This window comes from Chlamydotis macqueenii, chromosome 25, assembly GCF_036417535.1.
Source record: "Chlamydotis macqueenii isolate bChlMac1 chromosome 25, bChlMac1.mat, whole genome shotgun sequence".
Taxonomy (NCBI): domain Eukaryota; kingdom Metazoa; phylum Chordata; class Aves; order Otidiformes; family Otididae; genus Chlamydotis; species Chlamydotis macqueenii.
Window position 1 is genome coordinate 2,238,198 of NC_141580.1, and position 13,708 is coordinate 2,251,905.

At 69.8% G+C, this 13,708-nt stretch overlaps 2 protein-coding genes across 4 annotated transcripts; one reads left to right on the forward strand and one right to left on the reverse strand.

Moving 5' to 3' along the window:
• The first annotated feature begins 851 nt into the window (after positions 1 to 851).
• On the forward strand, positions 852 to 6,648 carry RUNDC3A (RUN domain containing 3A). 2 transcript variants are annotated; one of them, XM_086766853.1, is made up of 11 exons: positions 852 to 994; positions 2,916 to 3,031; positions 3,229 to 3,362; positions 3,931 to 4,016; positions 4,099 to 4,188; positions 4,281 to 4,361; positions 4,468 to 4,633; positions 4,854 to 5,011; positions 5,196 to 5,333; positions 5,487 to 5,593; positions 5,849 to 6,648. In XM_086766853.1, exons 1-11 carry the CDS (start codon positions 888 to 890, stop codon positions 5,989 to 5,991), a joined length of 1,326 nt encoding a protein of 441 aa, XP_086622979.1. In that variant the 5' UTR covers positions 852 to 887; the 3' UTR covers positions 5,992 to 6,648. The 2 variants fall into 2 exon arrangements, with proteins under 2 accessions (XP_086622979.1, XP_086622980.1); XM_086766854.1 differs by lacking the exon at positions 5,487 to 5,593.
• Positions 6,649 to 7,004: 356 nt separating this feature from the next.
• SLC25A39 (solute carrier family 25 member 39) lies at positions 7,005 to 13,276 on the reverse strand. 2 transcript variants are annotated; one of them, XM_086766855.1, is made up of 12 exons: positions 13,146 to 13,276; positions 10,885 to 10,993; positions 10,750 to 10,809; positions 10,102 to 10,146; positions 9,336 to 9,445; positions 9,134 to 9,201; positions 8,879 to 9,003; positions 8,520 to 8,693; positions 8,303 to 8,412; positions 8,091 to 8,172; positions 7,933 to 8,013; positions 7,005 to 7,851 (listed from the first exon to the last, which is right to left on the reverse strand). In XM_086766855.1, exons 2-12 carry the CDS (start codon positions 10,979 to 10,981, stop codon positions 7,730 to 7,732), a joined length of 1,074 nt encoding a protein of 357 aa, XP_086622981.1. In that variant the 5' UTR covers positions 10,982 to 10,993; positions 13,146 to 13,276; the 3' UTR covers positions 7,005 to 7,729. The 2 variants fall into 2 exon arrangements, with proteins under 2 accessions (XP_086622981.1, XP_086622982.1); XM_086766856.1 differs by lacking the exon at positions 10,102 to 10,146.
• Between the last annotated feature and the right edge of the window lie 432 nt (positions 13,277 to 13,708).

Sequence of the window (13,708 nt, forward strand, 5' to 3'; positions counted from 1 at the left end):
CCCACCCCCCCCTGTGGCACCCAGCTGGGTGCTGCGGGCCGGGTCCCCTTTGCAGGGGCAGAGGAGGACGTGGGGCACCCCGGGGGGCGCAGAGAGGGGGGACGTGTCCCCATCATCGTGGCGGTGGGGGGGTTGCCTCTCTGTTCGGGGTGATTCTGATTTATCTGGGTGCTGCGGCGGGGGGGGGGGGGGATGTGGGTGCCCGTGGTATTCACACCCCCACCTCCGATTTCCCTGGCACATCAGTGGGGAAACTGAGGCACGGCAGGGAAACGGGGTGCTGGGAGCGTTGTGGGGCTCCCCCCTCTCCGGCACAAGCAGGCCCCCGCGGGGGGCGCACCCCCCTCCTCGCCCCTGCTCAGAGGGGGGTCCCATGCGCCCCACAGGCCCCGGGGGAGGGGGGAAGCTCAGCACGCCCCGCAAAGCGAGGACTGGAGCCCGGGGGCGGGGGGGGGGGCAGGCAGCGACCTTCACACCTGGGGGAGGGGGCGAAGGGGCCCCCCAATTACCCTGGGGGCTGGGTCCAGCCCCAGCCCGTCCCCCCCTCCGCCCACGGGGTCCCCACCAGCGGCACATCACGGCGAGGGGCTGCAGGGAGGAGGGTGCCCCCCTGGGCTGCCCCCCACCTTCACCCCCCCCCTTTATTCCCCCATCCCCTCCCTCCCCAAGGGGCAGATTTGGGGGGGGGGGGGGCGGGCCGGAGGTGAGGAGAGGACCAGGCCCCGCAGCTTTTTTTTTTTTTTTTTTTTGGGGGGGGGGGGCGGCGCCCGGCCCGCTGGCGTGGGGCGGGTGGGAGCAAAGCCTGCGCGACGCGGGGTGGGTGGGTGGGTGGCGGGGCCCACGGGAGAAGCAGCATCGCCCGTGGCCGTGGGCCTGCCCCGCTCTGGATGGAAGCGAGCTGCGTGCAGGCTGCCATGGCTCTGGGGCTCTCCTCCAAAAAAGCCTCCTCCAGGAACGTCGCGGTGGAGAGGAAAAACCTCATCACCGTCTGCAGGTGGGGGGGTCCCCGAAAATTCCGGGGGGGGGGGTGCGGAGAAGGGGGAGAGAGAGAGAGAGAGGACCACTGCTACCGGGGATGGAGGGGGAGGGGAGGAGGGATGGGTGGGGAAGGAGGGATGTGGGGGGGGAGGAGGAGGAGGGTTGGAGGGGGTCACACCCCCCCCCCGGGGGTCTTTTCAACCTGGGGGGGTGGATTTTTTATTGTTGCTGCGGTCGCTTTTTGGGGGATGAATTCAGATTGGGAGGCAGGGAGGAGGATGGGGATGCGGGGAAGTGGGGGGAGCGGGGGGGGGTTGTGGGCGGTGGGGCTGGGGCGATGGGGCTGAGGGGGCCTCCGGCGGGGGGCTCCGGGGGGGGGCGCGGGGGTACAACGACAACATGGAGGCTCCCGGTGCCGGTGATGCCGGGGGCAGCCGGATTGTGCGGGGGGGGGCAGGGTGTGTGCAGCGGGGGTGGAGGGTGCGGGGGGGGCTGGGAGCACCGGGGCCCGGGGGGGGGCTGGGGCTAGGGACCCCCCTGCGGGTGGGGGGCCGAGGAAGTGACGTCAGGGCCCCGCTCCGGGGATGGAGGGATGAAGGCAGCGGGGATGGAGGGATGAGGGTTGTCATGGTGACGGCCGGCTGGACCGCGCGGGGGGGCAGGGATGTGGGGACAAGGATGGGGGGGGACAGGAATGGTGGTCCCTGCCTGTCCCCAGCCCCCAAGCGCGGGGTTGGGTTGGTGTCCGCCCCTCCCGGCCCCTGGTCAGGGGCTGCTTGTGCAGGGCTGTGCCCGCAGCCTGGCCCCGGGGCTGCTGGGGGGGACGTAGGGGGCACCAAAGGTTGGGGTCACCATGCCAGGGACCTCCAGGACCTGCCTGTGGGGTCTAGGGGACCCCAGGGCTTCTTGCCATGGCACGGGGCATCTCCAGACCCCACTGTCATGACATGGGGACCCCCTGAATCTCCTCACCATGGCATGGGGACCCTCTGGATAGCCCACCGTGACGTAAGGACCCCCTGGATCTCCTGGCCATGGCACGGGGACCCTCTGGATAGCCCCACCATGGCATGGGGACCCCCTGGATCTCCTGGCCATGGCACGGGGACCCTCTGGATAGCCCCACCATGATGTGAGGACCCCCTGGATCTCCTCACCATGACATGGGGACCCTCTGGATAGCCCCACCATGACGTGAGGACCCGCTGGATCTCCTGGCCATGGCACGGGGACCCTCTGGATAGCCCCACCATGACGTGAGGACCCGCTGGATCTCCTGGCCATGGCACGGGGACCCTCTGGATAACCCCACCATGATGTGAAGACCCTCTGGATCTCCTGGCCATGGCATGGGGACCCTCTGGATCTCCTGGCCATAGCACTGGAGACCTCCAGACCCCACTGTCACAACATGGGAACCCCCTGGATCTCCTGGCCACGGCACTGGGACCCCTCACCCTGACACCAGGATGTCTCCAGACCCCACTGCCATCACGAGGCACCCTCATCATGGGTGTCCCCAGTCTCACCCTCCCCACGCGTGGTCATGACCCACGGACCAGGCGATGCAACCACCTGCCCCGTCCCCAGCCGTCCGGCCGGGCTCAGCAGGTTTTGTGTCTTCGGCGTCGTCCACCCAGCACGAGCGGCCGGGCGGAAGGGGAAGCCATCACCGCCCGCGCACGGCCGGGGAGGAAGGGGGCCTTTGTTCGCCCTTCCTGGCCACTCGCACAGCGAGCTCCCCGGGGACGCGGGGACACGGGGGGTCAGCGACCCACAGCCCGTGGCTCGGCCCGCCGCCCTCTTCCCGCTCCCGCAGCCAACATCTGCAAAAGCGTTTTGCTCCAATTAGCGCCCTTCCTAGAACCTGACGTGTGCCGGGTGTGGGGTGCTGGGCGCCCGTCCCCTCCCGCTCGTGACGCCCGTCCCCCTGCCAGGTTCTCAGTGAAGACCTTGCTGGAGAAATACACAACGGAGCCCATCGACGACTCCTCCGAGGAGTTCGTTAACTTCGCCGCCATCCTCGAGCAGATCCTGAGCCACCGCTTTAAAGGTAACGAGGATGGGCGCCCGCGCAGCCCCTGCCGCATCCCTGTCCCCGTCCCCGTCCCCGTGCTGCGCGGTGGGTGGGGATGCATTGGTGCAGCTGCCGTCGCCGGGGAGCATGTCTGGGCTCCGGCTCAGGGCTTTGGGGGCCAAGGGGCGTTGCCGGCACGGCAGCCCCCAATCGCAGCCCCTTGGTCCCCGCAGGCCCCGTCAGCTGGTTCAGCTCGGATGGGCAGCGTGGGTTTTGGGATTACATCCGCCTGGCCTGCAGCAAGGTCCCGAACAACTGCGTCAGCAGCATCGAGAATATGGAGAACATCAGCACCTCCAGGGCCAAGGTCAGGAAGGCGCCAGCCCCTGCCCTGTCCCCATCCCCATTCCCATCCCTACTCCAGCTCTGTCTTCATCCCTTCCACATCTCCATCCCTGTCCCTATCCCCATTCCTGGTCCTGTTTCCACACATGCCCTGACCCTGGCACCCATCCCGTCCCATCCCCATCTCCATCCGTCTCCATCTCAACGCCATCCCCATCCCAACTCCATCCCCATCTGTCTCCATCCCATCCCATCCCATCCCATCCCATCCCATCCCATCCCATCCCATCCCATCCCATCTCATCCCATCCCATCCCATCCCATCCCATCCCATTTCCATCCTTGTCCCCATCCCCTCCACCTTGCCCTCCTGCAGCCCCATCTCGCTCCACAGCACCCCATGGAGTCACTGGGGCGAAACAGGAGCTGTGGGTCCCCGTGGGGGGATAAGGGGGGACTGAAAGCAGCTCTGGGTGGGGACCACCCGCCTGCGGGTGCCCAGAGCCGGCGGGGACAGGCGGGAGCGTGGCGGGGGGCAGCTGAGGGTGGCAGCCGTCCTCAGGGCCGCCCCGCGGGGCGACGCCTTGCAGGGCCGGGCCTGGATCCGCGTGGCACTGATGGAGAAGCGCATGTCCGAGTACATCTCCACGGCGCTGCGGGACACGCGGACCACCAGGTGAGCAGCCCGCGCCGTGCGGGTGCTGTGGGGCGTTTCGGGGTGCCGGCGGGCACGCAGGCAGCCACGTCTGTCCCCGCAGGCGGTTTTACGACGACGGGGCCATCATGCTGCGGGAGGAGTCCACGGTGCTCACCGGGATGCTCATCGGGCTCAGCGCCATCGACTTCAGGTAGGGGTGGGCGTGAGCGCCCTGTCCCAGCCGTTGCCCCCCTGCCAGCCCCCCGGGGCCGCCCTGACCCTGCTCCTTCTGCCACCACACAGCTTCTGCCTGAAGGGCGAGGTGATGGACGGCAAAATGCCCGTGGTCATCGACTACACGCCCTACCTGAAGTTCACCCAGAGGTAAGAACCGGGGTGCCCTTCTCGGGTGGGGGACCCCACCGCCTCTCCCCCAGCACCCTGCGTGCCAGCCCCTGTCCTCGGTGCCCTGAGCCCTCGTACCCCGCAGCTACGACTACCTGAACGAGGAGGAGGAGCGGGGCAGCGTGGAGAGCAGCACGAGTGAGGACAGTTCTCCCGAGCGCCCTTACCTGCCGCTGGTCACCGACGAGGACAACTGGTACAACAAATGGCGCAAGATGGAGCAGAAATTTCGCATCGTTTATGCCCAAAAGGTACCGGGAGCCGGGATGGGGCCGTCCAGGTACCAACTCCCCTGGGATGCTCCATCCCAGAGCACCCTCCACTGCATCCCCATCCGGTGGTACCCGCAGCCCTTCATCCCGCTGCTGCGGTCACCCAGCCCCTCTCATTGTCACCCTGCGCGGCCCTGGGGATGCGGGGGGGGGTGTCCGTTGGGGGCAGCCAGGCGCTGCTGATGGCGGCCTTGCGCAGGGGTACCTGGAGGAGCTGGTGCGGCTGCGGGAGTCGCAGCTGAAGGACCTGGAGGTGGAGAACAAGCGGCTGAAGCTGCGCCTGGAGGAGGTGATGGTGCAGAACCAGCTGGAGAAGAGAGAGCTGGAGGGCGTCATCCTGGAGCTGCAGGAGCAGCTGTGAGTGAGGACAGACTGGCCATGGGCGGTGGGGGTGGGTCCCATGGGTGCCCCATGGGCTCTGGGTGGGTGATGGGTCCCCAATGTCCCGTGGGGTGTGGTGGGTCCCCCACGGACCACGTCGCCTGGCAGGTAGCCGGCACTCGGGGCAGTGCCGGGTGCTGAGCCCCCGCCTTTGCCGCAGGACGGGGCTGATCCCCTGCGAGAACCCGCAGCTGGCCCAGCTCTCCAAGGAGATGGTGACGCCCCTGGTGAACCAGTGGCCCTCGCTGGGGACCCTCAACGGCAACGAGAGCGGCTCGGACAGCAAGCTCTTCAGGAGGTAACCCCCACAGCGGGGACAGAGCCGCCCCAACCCACGCCCAGCACCCCATCCAGCCCCAGGGGGGTCCGCCCCGGGCAGGGGACGGGGAGAAGGGCTGTCCTGGCCCCGGGGGCCGTGGCGCGGGGGGAGCTCAGCGCCGTCCCTCCGCAGGCACAGCTTCGTGAGCACCGACCAGCTCTCGGCCGAGAACAGCCTCAGCTCCGACTCCCAGCGCCTGGGCGAGGGCAAGCGCGAAGGCGAGCCCTGGGGGCCCTTGGGTAAGACCCCCCGCCCCGCCACCGTAGGGTGCCCCGCGGGGCTGAGCATCCACCCCAACACACACCCAGGCGCCTGGACCCCCCCAGCAGTCCCCTCCCCGTGCCGGGGATGCCGTCCCAACGGCGCAAAGACACCCAGGTCCTTCCCGGAGAGGTGGTCCCCCTCCCCGTCCCCACCCCCGTCCCCTCCGCGGCAGGGCTGGGGTGCGAGGCTGCAGCCCCCCGCGACGCCGGCGCCTCGCTCTGTGCCCGCAGGGAAGGACCCCACGCCCTCCATGCTGGGGCTCTGCGGCTCCCTGGCCTCCCTGCCCAGCTGCAAGTCCCTGGCCAGCCTGAAGTCCAACGAGTGCCTGGTGAGCGACAGCACGGAAGCCAGCCCGACCCGCAGCCCCAGCTGAGACCCCCGGCCCCCTCGTCGCCCCACGGCCCAGCCGTCCGGCCCAACGCGGCGGCGGAGGACTGACCTCGTCCCCCTCCTCGCCACCCCGGGACCGACGAGGGACTCGCCGAACCCAGCGAGGAGGTTGGGGACGGGGAACCCCCTCCTCATCTTGACGTCCCATCCCGGCTGCGCCTCGGACCCCCAGCCTGGCCCCTGGCTGGAGACACGGACCTGTTGGGATGGGGGATGTCGGACTGGGACTGGTGCGAGCTGGGGGTGGGGATGAACTGTGCTGGGGGGGGTACACCGGGAGCAACCGCTGCTGGGGGAGCAAGGGAGGGGGGGTCTGAGCCAAAACCCCTCCGTGGGCAAAGGTCTGGGCGCAGCTCCGTGTCCGTCCCAGCCCACGGGCACCCACCCGGGCTTCGCCTGCCCTCTAGTGCCCAGCCTCCTCCCGGCCCCCCCCACATCCCCCCCGCACCCAGGCGCTGCAGGGGGGCTGGCCTGTCCCCCCCCCACTTTGGGGACCAGCTGTCCCTCCCCGCAGCAGCATCCCCACAACCGGGACAGTCCGTCCCCTCCCATCCTTCCGGTTGATTTTGGGTGATTTTGGTTTTTAATTCAGCCCCACCTGCCTCGTCGGAGCAAAAGGAATCAATAAACGCAGCAAGCCAAGCCGGCCTCCGCGAGGAGAGGGAACGCGGGGGAAAAGACCCCTTGTACCCCCAGCCACGAGGTCCTGTCCCAGGCAGGGATGCTGGGAGGGGGTCCAGTGAGCCTCCTCCAGCCCCCCGTCACCAGGACAGGGATAGCACTTTGGGGACACAGCAGGTCCCCAAGGATGGGGCAGCTCCTGCCCCATCAACAGCGGGTCACCGTGGTGGACAGCGGGGAAGGCGCTGGGGGTCTCCTTCCTCCCAGTAAAAGCCCAGTAAGGAGCTGGTGGGTGACAGCACGGCGGTCACGCAGCAGGGACATGGCTGTCACCCGCAGCCCCAGCACGCAGGGAGCTGAGAAAAACCCTTGCCCTAAGAGACAAATAATCTTTTATTTAAGAAAATAAGAGAATTCCCCCCCAGAGTCCTCGGGCAAGCGGGGGCAGCATCCCCACGGGGCACAACGGGGGCAGGCCCTCCCAGTGAAGGGCCAGGGCAGGGCCAGAGGCCGGTGGCCCCAGTGCCCGCCAGCCCCCCAGAGCAGCAGCGAGGCCTGGCCCCACGCAGGGTCTGAGCCCAGGGGCTGCCAGGGGACAGGGACGCCCTGAGGTGCAGAGGCAGAGTCCCAGTGCGTCCCCGTGCCACGCAGAGCTGGCAAGGGGACGTTGTGCGTGACCGAGGGCGAGGAGGGGTGGACCCCTGGCCAGAGCAGGGCTGGGGGGCAGGGGATCACGCCGAGAAGCCCCCGAGGGTTTGGTCCTCGACTGAGTCCCAGCTCCCATCTCCTGCCCTGCCACGTCTCCCGGCCCTCGCCAGAGCGTCCGTGAGTCCAGCAGCAGCATCTGTCCAGCCTCACAGGCTGAGCGCGGGGGGCTCCACGTCCCCCCCCACGTCACAGCAGCAGGCACAGATGTCCCCCAGCGCGGCTGGGGATGGAGAGCGGGGCCGGGCTGGCCCTGCCTCGGTGCGCAGGCGGCGGGGAGGCAGAGCGCAGCACGAAGGCACTTTGGGGGCACTTCGCTGCTCCTCGGCGGGAGCAGGGGTGGCACTGTCCCCCCCCGGGGCGGGGGCCGCATCCAGCCCTGCCCCAGCGCCGGCTCACAACCCCCCCCGCAGCTGCCGCTCCTGGTTCAGCTTCTGGAAGAAGGTCTTGCCGAATTCGTAGGTGCTGATCATGATGGCGCAGGCGGGTGCCACCTTAATGACGCGGGGCAGGAAGCCTGCGAGGGCATCCTCGTTAGCCCCTCGGTGACACGGGGGCACAAACAAACCCCAGCCCAGGGCGGGGGGCACGGCCCTACCTGCAAACAGCCCCCGCGTGCCGGACTCGGCACGGATGCGTCGCATGAGCAGCCAGGTGGAGGAAGGCTTGGAGGCCGCCACTGCAAGGAGAGGGGAGCGGGTGAGGGTCTGGGGATGCCCCCAGGAGTCTCCCCTGCCCCCCAGAGCCCACCCTCACCTGGGTGCACCTCGCTGTCTCCCAGCTCGATCTGCCGCTGAGTCTTCACCACATCGAAGGGCAGCGTCAGCACCGCAGCCACCTGCGGGGCCAGCGGCCAGGCGGTGAGCAGGGACCCCGCCGTCCCTGCCGTCCCCTCCCAGCCCCATCCCTCGCTCCCCACGGGGGCCGTCCCCCCAGCGAGCGCCAGCGCAGCGGAGCGCCGAACTCACCGTCCCGGAGATGGCCCCAGATGTGAAGCTGATCATGAACGTGGCCTCGTCCAGCCGGGCCTGCACGCAGAGCCACTCCCTCACCAGCTCGTAGTTAAACCAGTAGAGAGCTGGAAGGAGACAACCGACACCAGCGCTGCGACGACGCGCCCCGGACACGCCAATCCCCCCCGCGTGCAGGGCTGCCCTGCCCCGTGCTCGTCCCCCGCAGCCGTACCCGAGAAGGGGACGTCGCGCAGCACGGTGGGTCCCCAGCCCCTCCAGAGGGACAGCCAGCCGTCCTGCGCCACCGCCGACTGGATGCAGGCGCCCAGCTGCCGGTAGCTGAGCTGTCGGGACTGCATCTTGGTGCGGATCAGCTCCAAGGGGCTGATGACCGTCACGGCGCCCACTGCAACGGAGGGGACACGGAGCATCAGCCCCGTCTGCTTCAGCAGCCGTCCCGAAGCCACCGGAGCACCGTGCCGGGAGAGCCAGGCGCTGAGCACGGGCGCCAACAACCAAGGGACGCGCTGTGCTCTCCTGCGAGGATGCAGGGTGGGCACCGGGGGACCCTCGGAGAAGGGGGGTACTCACGTCTGGCGAGGGCCCCGGCCAGCAAGGGGGTGTGGTGCCCCCGGCTCCCCGTCCGGGCGTGCAGGTAGTCCCGCAGCTGGTCGTAGGTGGTGAAATAAATGACGGTGGCCGGCACAGCCATGACCCTGCCGAGGAGACGGGGTGTGAGGGGCACACGTGCCCTCCCCAGGGCTGGTGGGGGGCTCGTGGCGGACGCCCATGGGTCCGGGCAGGTGTTAGCACCCAGACTGCCCCCCAGGCAGGGTCTACACTCACAGGGTGGGGGGCAAGCCGCTCCAGAGAGACCTGACGCCCTCATAGCGCGTGATCTTCACGAAGGCATCCTGGGGAGAGAGCAGAGCACCGGGGAGAGGGATTAGAGGGGGGAGGCAGGCAAGCAGCCCCCCAGCAAACCCCCCGACCCCCTCTCTGGGACAGGGATGCCCCTGCCCACCCCGCCTGTGCCCACAGCCCCTACCAGCGTGCCGCTGAAGCGAGTGGGGGCCTTGTACCAGGCGGTGCAGCCGTTGCCGTTCTGGCAGACGTACAGATGGTCCATGAGCCCATTGCAGTAGAGGAAACACTTCCCTGGGGCAGAAGGCAAGAGCATTGCCGTTAGAGGGGAGACCCCTCCTCTCTGCCCCACGCCCCACCCATTCGATCCCCAAAATCATCATCTCTTCCAGGAGAAAGCCAAATCCTCAATGTCTGAGCCCGGTGGGGATCAGTGCCAGGCCAAGGCCAGGAGAGGGCTAACCCTCCAGCAAGGGTCCGACCACGGGGCGGGGGGCTTCCAGCCCTGCCACGGGGGCGGGGGCACGGCAGGAGCCATTGCTAGCGGCAGGAGAGGTTTCCGCCTCGCTCGGCACCAGCTCCGCTGCCCCGGCACGGTGGGGACACCGCTGCAGAGAGCCAGCACGGCCTCTCCACCGTGCTCTCGTCAAAGGCAGGGGGACGCCGGGCAGCGGGGAGCACGTGGGGCAGTGAGACCCAAGGGGACTTTGATGTAACAACAGGACAGAGTGACAAGATGGGGCAAGGACAGGGGGACCACAGCCAGCCGGGCCGGTTGCACAGCAGAGCCCGGGGGGCCGGGGACGATTGCAACCCCCCCCTGCACAGAGGGACGTCTCCCAGTTGGAGGAGCCCAAGCTGCCACCAGCGGGGAAGCAAACCGGGGTCAAGGCTCGGGAAAGCGAAGCCGCTGGCAGCAGGAGCTGCCCGGAGACCCCAGGCGTACTCACATGCGGCCTGTTGAGTGCCCCAGGGCACAGATCGCGCTGGCGACACTGAAACACACAACGGGGACACGCTGAGCGTCAACACGGGGGACACGCCACCTCCCCGGGCTGGGGCACACGCGTGTGCCGCAGCTCCGGGCGGGGCGGTGGGAGAGCTCCGTGGGCGAAGGGGCTGGGTGCCCTCGTAGCCGGTTCCCAAGCAGTCCCTGCTGTTACCAAACCAGTCCCCCGGGCCCAGCCCCCGCCTGCTCCCCCCACGGGGAGGGGGCAGAGCCCACAGGGTCTCCCCTGCCTCGGGGGAGCTGCGGGGAGCAGCGTGGGGGTGGCGACAAAGGCGGCTGAGCTCCTCCACCCCGCTCCCCGGCGGGCGGGGGGCTGCCAGGTACAGCGCTGACCCCGTTCGGCATCGGCACGGGGCCGCCCGAGGGGGAAGGACGGAGCCAAGCACCAGCCTGGCTCCCCCGGCAGGGCCCCCCGAGCCCGTCAGGACGAGGGGCCCATGGTAACCTGCCACCTCGCAACGGCCCCGCGCTCAGGAGCCGAGAAATCCCTGCCACCAGCGCTGCCAACCGAGACATCCGCACGGGCTGCTTGCCGGGGGACCGGGAAAAGGCCGGCCGGAGCCCCCGGCCCTGCCCCGAGCGGGGTTACCTTTGGAGAAGGGGGTCCTCTGGGCCTGCAGCCGGATCTTCACCACATCCAGCGGCGTCACTGAAACGACACCATCCTTTAGCCACGCCGTGCCGCGCCAGCCCCCGGCGCCCACCCGCTCCCCGCGCTCCTCACCGAAGAGGGAGGTGAGGATGGCCCCCGTCCCCGAGGCCAGCATCTGCTGCAGCGGCGTGATGCCCCCGCCGGGGCTCGGCGACGTCGTCTCGGCCATGGTGTCGCCCCCCTGCAACACACAGAGGGGGCTTGAGGCTGGGGGTGCTCCCGGGGGAGGGTCCCTGCCCCGGGGGACCCGCAACGGACCCCAAGGACCCCCCCCCAGCATCCCTGCTCCGCCGGCGTGAGTACGGGCGTCCCACCTCCAGCCGCGCTATCGGCACGGCGCAGGGCAGGCGCGGCCCCCCCTTCCCGTAATCATGCTGCCCCGGGGTGACGGGGGGGGGGGACAGGGACCGCTCCTGGGGCCGGTCTAGCCCCGATAACACCCCCCAGCCCCACCGCTGGCAGCGGGCCCGGGTTCGCTGGAGAGGTGGGGACGAGCCAGGCCTCCCTCCTGGCCCCCCCTTCCCCCGGGGAGGGAGGATCCAAGGGACAGGAAGGAGCAAAGTCCAAAGACCAGCTGTGCTGTGACAGCCCCCCCAGTTCCAGCTGGGACGGCAGCAGAGCCCAACACAACCTGGGGGGATCTCCCCCTTGCACGGGGGGTGCAGAAGCACCCCCAAATAAGGGTTTGCACGCCCAAAACCTTCTGCACGCCTTCCCGCCCCTGCTGCCGCCCTCCCCGAGGCTCGGCAAGGCCGCGGCCCCCGGGGGGCTGCATCTCTGCCCTCGGGAAGCGGGGAATGTCGCAGCCGTCCCGCGGGAGGAGGACACGGAGAAGGGAACGCTGCGCACGCTCAGGACCAGCTGCTCCCCCTCACCGCAGCCCGGGGACGGTCCTCGCACCGGGACGGGGCTGCGGCCATGCCAGGAGGGCTTTCAGGCGTTAGGAACCTACTTTGTTTTAAAGCCGGTCAACGCACAAAAAAAAACCAAACCCACAACAAAAAACCAACAACACACCCTTCGCCGTCTGACTCAGCAATTTTACAAGGTCAGAGCAGCCATAAATCTCTTAATTACCAGCTCTGGCCTCGTTAGGTGCCCCAGGCTGCAAGCAGGGCCGGGTCTATCCCGGAGCCGCGTCCACCAGCCCCGCCGCGAGAGCCGGGTGCAGTTTGCGGGGTGGGCACGGGCCCCGCACGCGTCCCGCTGTGCCCGACACGGGACGGCGGCGTGGCTGTTGCAAAACCGCGCGGCACGCAGGGCGCTCGCCCCAGCGCCGGATCGTTCCCCCCTTACGCAAGCAAGGTGGAGGGGGGGGGGGAAAGAAAAAAAATAATCTCACAGCGCTGCGACACCTGAAGGGCTGAAACCATGGGATGTGCCACAGCACGGCCCGCTCCTTCTGCGGGGGGACGCGAGCATCTCCAGCGCAGCGGTGAGCGCTCCCTGCCTGCATCCCAGCTCCCTTCCCGGCTGGGAGCTGCTCCCGTTTCCATCCAGGGGAAAAAGAAAGCCCTAAAGCCACGAGCCAGAGCAGCGGCGAGCCTGGGGCACCGGTGGGCCTGGCACAGCGCTGTGACGGCTGCGGAGCGAGGAGAGAAAGCCAACAGGCGTTAAGGTTTCTCGGGAAACTCTGGGGGTGCGAGGAGCTCAGCACCGCTCCCCGCGCAGGAAAGGCCCAGCTGGGTGCTCCGGCCCTGAGCGAGAGGGAGCGCGGAGGGAAATCCTGGGGGCAGACCCCTCCGCTGCGCCCCAGCGCCCGGGCTGCCCAGCCGTGACCCCCCCCCAGCACCCCTGGAAGTGCCCCAACAGCACCAGGGCCTCATCCTGCCCCCGGCCCCCTGCCTCCCCCGGCTGCCAGCGCTGCTGGGGAGGGCTCCACCGCGGGACCCCCCCGTGAGGGGGCCGGGGGACGAACCCCAACCCCAGGGAGCAGGGGAAGGGGGGCGGCGGTGTCCCGGCCCGCTGCCCTGGGGAGACCCCCACGGATAGGGGCAGCCCCCCCCCCATCCCGGAGCTTGCACCCCTAACGTGGGGTCTGCAGCCATCTCCCCCCCCCCGCAGGGTTTGCACCCCCCCCTAAAGCTTGCAGCCCCCACCGAGCACTTATCCCCCTCCCCAGACGCTGCACCCCCTCTCTCGGGGTCTGCAGACCCCCCCCTCCCGGCTTCGCACCCCCTGTCCCGGGGTTTGCAGACCCCCGCGCTGACTGCCCCCCCCCCCCCCCCCCGCAGCCGCATAACCCCCGCTACCGGGGGAAACTGAGGCAGCGGCCGCGCGTGCCGGGTCACGACGGGGGTCACCGGGGGCGTCACCGGAGGGCCCCGCCCCACCTGCTCATTCCAGCTACGCGCGGCGTTTCCCTCCGCCGGTACCGGGAGGGGGGCGGGCGGCGGCGCCTTTAAGGAGCCCCATGGACGCCCCCCGCGCCCCACCGCCGCGCGCCGGCCCGCGCGCCACTTCCGCCCCGCGCCGGCAGCCCGCGCACGCGCCCTGCGGCCCGCGGCGCCCCTGCGCCCCCTGTCGGGCCGGAGGTGGCGGCTGCAGCCGGACGGGCAGCCTCGTGCTGGGGGGCGGGCCTTGCACACTCCCCGTGCTGGGGGGCGGGCCTTGCACACTCCCCGTGCTGGGGGGCGGGCCTTGCACACTCCCCGTGCTGGGGGGCGGGCCTTGCACACTCACCCTGCTGGGGGGCGGGCCTTGCACACTCCCCGTGCTGGGGGGCGGGCCTTGCACACTCCCCCTGCTGGGGGGCGGGCCTTGCACACTCCCCGTGCTGGGGGGCGGGCCTTGCACACTCACCCTGCTGGGGGGCGGGCCTTGCACACTCCCCGTGCTGGGGGGCGGGCCTTGCACACTCCCCCTGCTGGGGGGCGGGCCTTGCACACTCCCCGTG

Bases quoted from the DNA above. Each gene is read 5' to 3' on its own strand.
- RUNDC3A (XM_086766853.1), top strand. From the start codon at position 888: ATGGAAGCGAGCTGCGTGCAGGCTGCCATGGCTCTGGGGCTCTCCTCC. The intron at 4,189-4,280 runs GTAGGGGTGGGC...GCCACCACACAG, and splicing joins CTCAGCGCCATCGACTTCAG to CTTCTGCCTGAAGGGCGAGG. The intron at 5,012-5,195 runs GTGAGTGAGGAC...CCTTTGCCGCAG, and splicing joins CTGGAGCTGCAGGAGCAGCT to GACGGGGCTGATCCCCTGCG.
- SLC25A39 (XM_086766855.1), bottom strand. From the start codon at position 10,981: ATGGCCGAGACGACGTCGCCGAGCCCCGGCGGGGGCATCACGCCGCTG. The intron at 9,446-10,101 runs GTGAGTACGCCT...CTTCTGCCCCAG, and splicing joins GGGCACTCAACAGGCCGCAT to GGAAGTGTTTCCTCTACTGC. The intron at 8,413-8,519 runs GTACGGCTGCGG...GTCTCCTTCCAG, and splicing joins GCGCGACGTCCCCTTCTCGG to CTCTCTACTGGTTTAACTAC.